The sequence below is a fragment of the Colletes gigas genome, unplaced genomic scaffold (assembly GCF_013123115.1).
Source record: "Colletes gigas isolate AHSC1104 unplaced genomic scaffold, ASM1312311v1 Colletes_gigas_Sc00013, whole genome shotgun sequence".
Classification (NCBI taxonomy): Eukaryota; Metazoa; Arthropoda; class Insecta; order Hymenoptera; family Colletidae; genus Colletes; species Colletes gigas.
Window position 1 is genome coordinate 2,003,752 of NW_025106642.1, and position 5,885 is coordinate 2,009,636.

Below are 5,885 nucleotides of genomic sequence, written 5' to 3' on the forward strand. Positions count from 1 at the left end.
GCTTACATCTCGCTGAGGAAAAAGTTCCGTCGTTTTTTTTTCCGACTTATCGCGCATTTTCGCCGCAAACTTCTTTCTTTTACTTATACCCGTTCGCTCTGTTTGCCAATAAAAAGAGGAGGATGCAGATAAGACTGAGGAAAAGTCGCTGTTGAAAGGTGCTTCGTCTTCGTTGATTATTCGTTTATTTTTTGTTATCTTCGTTCGCGATTCCTTGAAAATAAAACCCCTTTCAAAGAGCTTTGTCTTTGTTTAGCGCGCTGTACTCTATGGCCAAGAAAACTCAAAATGATTTTTGGTTAGATTTCGTATTCTGCTATTGATCGTTCTACTTTACGAACGGAATTTTTCTAATGACAGAAAATATATCATATTTCTTAACATCGCTCTGTTCTTTGCGTTCTATTTCAGACGGAACGATGAAAAGAACTTTTACGCCAATAAGTTTCTTCTGAAATCCCGGAGTCTTTTCATTACAGCCATTTTGCAATTACATGTTTTTCTTTTCGATATCTGGACAAAGGACAAACTGTGTCCTTTGATATCCCAGGGTGTTTTAATGCTTTTAAGATCTAAACTTTATTTGATACTCGTACAATTGGTAATACATCACCGCGTTGCACGATTTTCTTTGACGATAGTTCTGGTATTATTTTATACTCCGTGCGTGTAATACAAATTTGCAATGCAAATAGATAATTGCCTGTTCGAAAGAGAAAAAGAGAGAGAAAAAAGTGATGGAAACGCCACTTTTTTTTTTATTTTATTTTTCACTCGTACGTTTCTACGGCAACTGCGATATGAGAAAATATCGAGTGGGGCAGCCGGTACGTGCATCTTCAACGCGCATAAATTTTCCAGAAGTTTGTTACGCGAACGTTTCGTTCGCGCACAAGCACGCAAAATGCAGGAGCGAACTCTGCTACTCGATGTTCAGTTGTACGAGAAAATGAGACGCGAGTACACCACGCTTTTATCAAGCGCCATAAATTCAGAACGTTCACGACAATGGGAATTTTTTAACGCGATGTTCATTGAACACGCGAAATAAAAAACCGTATCGGAAAAGTGAAAATGCGACAAACGAAGGAAAGAAAAAAAGATCAATGTTACTTTCCATATATACTCACTTTAAATCTTGAGAAAACTGCGACAACAAAAAACTATTTAAAGGGGGCCTGTGACACGCAAAAGGTTAAGAACCGCTGCTCCAGAGGTCCTTGGACTGTAGCTCTTATGCTTTAATTTGTTGTTTAATTTTATTATAGTTAAACTAGAATAATATCAGTAGTTGTTGGGCTCTAATTAATGTTCTGGTTTATTTATTCAGTGTTTAATCCATTTTTGCTTGTTTATTTTTTTCTTCTTAGACAACATAACCATTTCTAACCTTATAAGAATTGCAGTTTCCTCGTTTAACATTGATGATTGTTAGAATACCGTACTTACAATGACACTAACTGCAGGAAAGACGGCAGGTAGAACTTGTTGGTAAATCCGTCGTAAACTTTCCTATGTATTGCACGAGAGTTGCCTTTCGAATTTCCTGCGGGTTTGTATCTTCGCGGACTAACCTTCCATAGACTTCCGTGCATATGGCGATCTTATGGAAGGTTGGCCCGCGGGCTTGGTTTCTCCGTACGTGGCCGCAAGGGAAACCTCTGCGTGTTTGGTTAAATTGCCCGCAAGGTTTACCAGAATTTCGGCCCGCGAACTTGTCATTAATGTTTGAAGTTTTCTTGACGACCAAGTATCAGTTTCACCAAACAATTTCATTATAGTAAAAATGAGTGATATGAGAATGTGGTCACATAAATTTATAACTGAATTCATTGAACTCTATAAATCATTTCCGTGTTTGTACAATTTTAAAAGTGAGGGGTACACGCACAAACAATTAAGAAATACTTGTTATAATAAAATGGTGGAGAAACTTAAAGAAATTGACCCAACGGCAACAAAAGATAGCGTTGTTAAAAAGATTGGTAACATGCGTAGTTCGTATAGAAAAGAATTGAAGAAAGTAAAAAGGTATAAAAGAAATGGATCTGTCTATGAGCCATCGCTTTGGTATTTTCACTTACTTGATTTTTTGTACGATCATGAAGTTTCACGAAGCCGCAATGCAAACACTTCACAGGAGGATAACAATGAAGACGAGGAAGAGGTAAATGATGAAGTAAGTACAAACAATATATCTTTATTATAGTTATTATTGATTTATATTTGATATTAAGATACCTCTTTTATTTGTATTACAATCTCCTTTTAATAAAATGAGAATTCCAAAATTATATATTGCAGTCCCTATCATCATTTAAATATTAAGTGTAATAACATATAGGACTACTGTCTGTAAATAATTCTACAAAGCTAAAATTTTTCATTTGTTTCAATTTTAAACAATTTTAATATAGAAGAATAATGTCTGTTGTAGTTATTTCAATACATAGGTAGACTATACTCTAATCAAATGTCTACTACAATCATTACAGGATGACACATATGAAAGTTATAGTAAATTACAGTCTCCAGAAGAACAAACTACAGATTTGGATCCATTAGCACTCCCAAATCTATCAGAAACACCTTTGCCTCATTTAAGCGCTAGTAGTGTATCAAAAAGAATTCTTGGCAAAAGAAAAATAGAAGAATCACAGTCAAAACAAGACATTGAATTTGATTTTGTCGATGACAAATTGCAGCAGACACAAAATAAATATACAAACTATGGAGCATATATCAGTGATGAATTAAGTGACTTATCACCCACTATGGCAATATACTGTCAAAAATTAATCAATGATGCTATTTTTGAGGCAAAATGTGGAAATTTAAGTAGACGATCTCGAATATGGACACCACCTGAAACAACTAATGTACCTTTAACTTAATTCATTTTTAAAGTGTTATATGGAACGAGTTGGATCATTGTGATATTAAATAAAAGAAAATTTGTATATACAGAAACTAAATATATATATTATATATAAATTTCTATATAGTAAAAAAACTCAGTTGATACTCACTTTGCAATCTGTTTCCCGAAAACCTTTATTTTTCTTAATTGCCATTCTTACAACTGTATCTTCTCTTTTTTTGTAACGGGGCACACAAAATTTAAGTTTACGTATACGTCTTCGATCAATCGCATGTCATTCCGATAATCGTGAACTCTAACCACAAATTAGCCAGCAAGTTATTGTTTTGGTCCGTGTGACTGATCCTTAACCTACCTTTGGTAATAACTTAATAAGAAATGAATCTTCGTTTAACGTTTTCTATCACCAACACACGCGGAAAATGTAACGATAATATCTACGGGAAACACGGTCTACGAAACTACCGAACTGGCCGTAAACCTTCGCATGTATGGACGCTTCTATTACGCAAGAGTTGCCTTGCGAATTCCCTGCGTGTTGTATCCCCGCAGGCAACCTCACAGCGAGCTCTCGCGGTTGTACGCGCATTGGCTCTAAATATAAAATCAACAAGTAGTTCTCTACAAAGTGAAATCAAACAGAATATATTTTTGAAGTTAAACACCAATACTACAAAAATAAGACATATTTGATATCGATCAAAGAAGAATAAACGTGCAAGTTATTATGAAAATGACTTAAGTCGTATATCTCCCGTTTCAAGATATTTAAATTTCATTAATAAGCGCGGGAAGGTCGACGAAATTAGAAATTCTTAATATATCTATATGTGTAACAGGAATGTAATAGATTTTACTTTTAATGTTAATTAATCAAAGTATCTTAACTTCGAATATTTGAATTTATTTATATTAATACATTTTTACCTTCTTGTTTTTGTAGTCGATTTTTTAAGGTACTTGGGGGTGAGTTTATAGACATAATATTATTAATTCAATAAACGAAGGTATAGGTACTCTTCGCGAAACTTTAAAGTTAAATGTATCGTTGGTAATTACTCTCGAGTGCCAACCCAAGTAAGTTCCTACACACTAACTTACTAAAGGTGCTCAAGTAGCCATTGTTCATGTTATCGATAAAACGTCAGGCACAATTCGTTCAGTTCCGCCATGATTGTGATCTCACGATTACACAATTTTCACGCTACATTACGTTGAAAATTTATAAGTTCGTTTTCTATTTTTTTCGTATTTAAAAATAATATAACAAAACTGAAGTCTCGTTAAATTTTAGTTGCATAGTTTTTGCAATAGTAAACTAAAAAAAAATGTTTAAATTTTAAGTATTAAGATTTCTAGCAAATTTAGAAATTCTTACTTTCAATGCTAAATGTATAAATTTCTGCTAAGTATACATCCCATACCTATTTAAAAAGCACTTAGTATAATTTTTTATGCATAGGTGTGCTAATAAAATTGCTAAATAAATAATAAAATTGCTAAATAAATTGCGTATACAAAATACGACAAAAAAGGGATTTATAACATGCAAAGAACAAACAGAATTTTCAATGAATAATGGAATAATTCAAGGGACCGTGGAAAATTTAATTACACAGCAATAGAGTTAATTAAGGCTACGGAACATTTTGACTCCATCGTAAGCATTTTTTGTCCGAGTCGTAAGCTAGGTATAAAACCACTGTTTTTACGCTTTAATCTTTCACTTCTGAAGTGCGTTTTTCGATCATTTTTTCAGAGGTAACTGTGAAAAAAGCAGTGCTCTCGTAAAACTGGTGGCCAAGTAAATATTCAAGGAGGGTCTCCATCGAAAGTTTTTGTTCTCGTTAATTCTTTAGTGTGCACTTAACGGCGTTTTTTGACGTCTTGCAAGCATCTTAAGAGAGAGTTTTTTTTGTCGTTCGTTTAGAGTTTAAAAAGTCAAGAATATTTCGCGTGGAAATCATAAGAAATTATTGATTAAGCAAATCACTTTTTAATCTTCGATGACCGTCAATAATAAATGACGACTTTATTACGTTTAATCGTGCTTGTTGTTAAATTCCCTCAGCTCCATTATCTAATCGGTTGTGCATAGTAACTGGGTAAGTGATTAGAGGATATTGTTCAGTCATGACGATATTTATTTTAGAATATTCGTAGTTCCTCGCGTCGAACTGCTCTACACGCTGGTGCGACATTAGTACGAGGTCATACATAAAAAGTTTATGCTTTATTTTATGTACAGAGAATAATCACGTTACGCTTCGAGAGTTTTACATTCATGTAAGAACGTGTCCGGCCGCAATAATCGGTTTAAGTTTGTTTCTTTCGCGCGAGGTACCATTTTTAATGACATTTCTTTGTCCAGCTGGCGAACATCGAAAAACTGAAATCCACGCTTACGACTGTGTTGCCCGTTACATTTTCAACGTCAACGTAACGAAGTTATCGATGTAGTATCAAAAATACACAGTGACAAAATTATACCTTTGTGCTTTTCTATTGTGCCGTTCGTATCGAGAACGTCGTTCGAAAATTCGGGCAAAACTTACGGAGTCTTTTTGTCACCGATCGTCTCATCCTTAAACCGCGAAATACCACGCAACCTTTAATGCAAACTATAGTTATTCGATCTCACGTATTTTGTTCTTAGATTCGTGTTCTGATTTTACGAAAATTAGTATATGATTTTCAAAAAATATATTTTCGTAGTTTCTCTGAATACGTTTAATAGAAGTTTAATAGTGAGCTAATGCTAAGATAATGATCGTAATGAGTTTTGTAAACTATAAAAATTCGATGATTTATTAACGGAAATAAATAACTTGTTGCAAGTAACAAGTAGTATTATTGGAAAAAGATCGTGATTCGCTTATTTATATTATTAGTTAATACTATTTTTAAATATCTATTTTATGCGATATATTAATAGTAATTTTATTAGTTGTCGCATTGCTTATTTGTCAAAATTATTAATTTTCTACGGGTCGGTAGCTACTTT

The 5,885-nt window shown here is 33.7% G+C and overlaps 1 protein-coding gene across 1 annotated transcript; it reads left to right on the plus strand.

Moving 5' to 3' along the window:
• The first annotated feature begins 321 nt into the window (after positions 1-321).
• On the plus strand, positions 322-2,894 carry LOC122399473. Its single transcript, XM_043400172.1, has 2 exons — positions 322-2,179; positions 2,496-2,894. The coding sequence occupies exons 1-2, from the start codon at positions 1,787-1,789 to the stop codon at positions 2,892-2,894; spliced, it is 792 nt and encodes a 263-aa protein (XP_043256107.1). The 5' UTR covers positions 322-1,786.
• The last annotated feature ends 2,991 nt before the right edge of the window (positions 2,895-5,885 follow it).

What these genes read in the sequence shown, in the direction of transcription:
- LOC122399473 (XM_043400172.1), top strand. Translation starts at nt 1,787, where the DNA reads ATGAGTGATATGAGAATGTGGTCACATAAATTTATAACTGAATTCATT. An exon ending in AGGAAGAGGTAAATGATGAA is followed by an intron (nt 2,180 to 2,495) that starts GTAAGTACAAAC and finishes CAATCATTACAG; the next exon opens with GATGACACATATGAAAGTTA.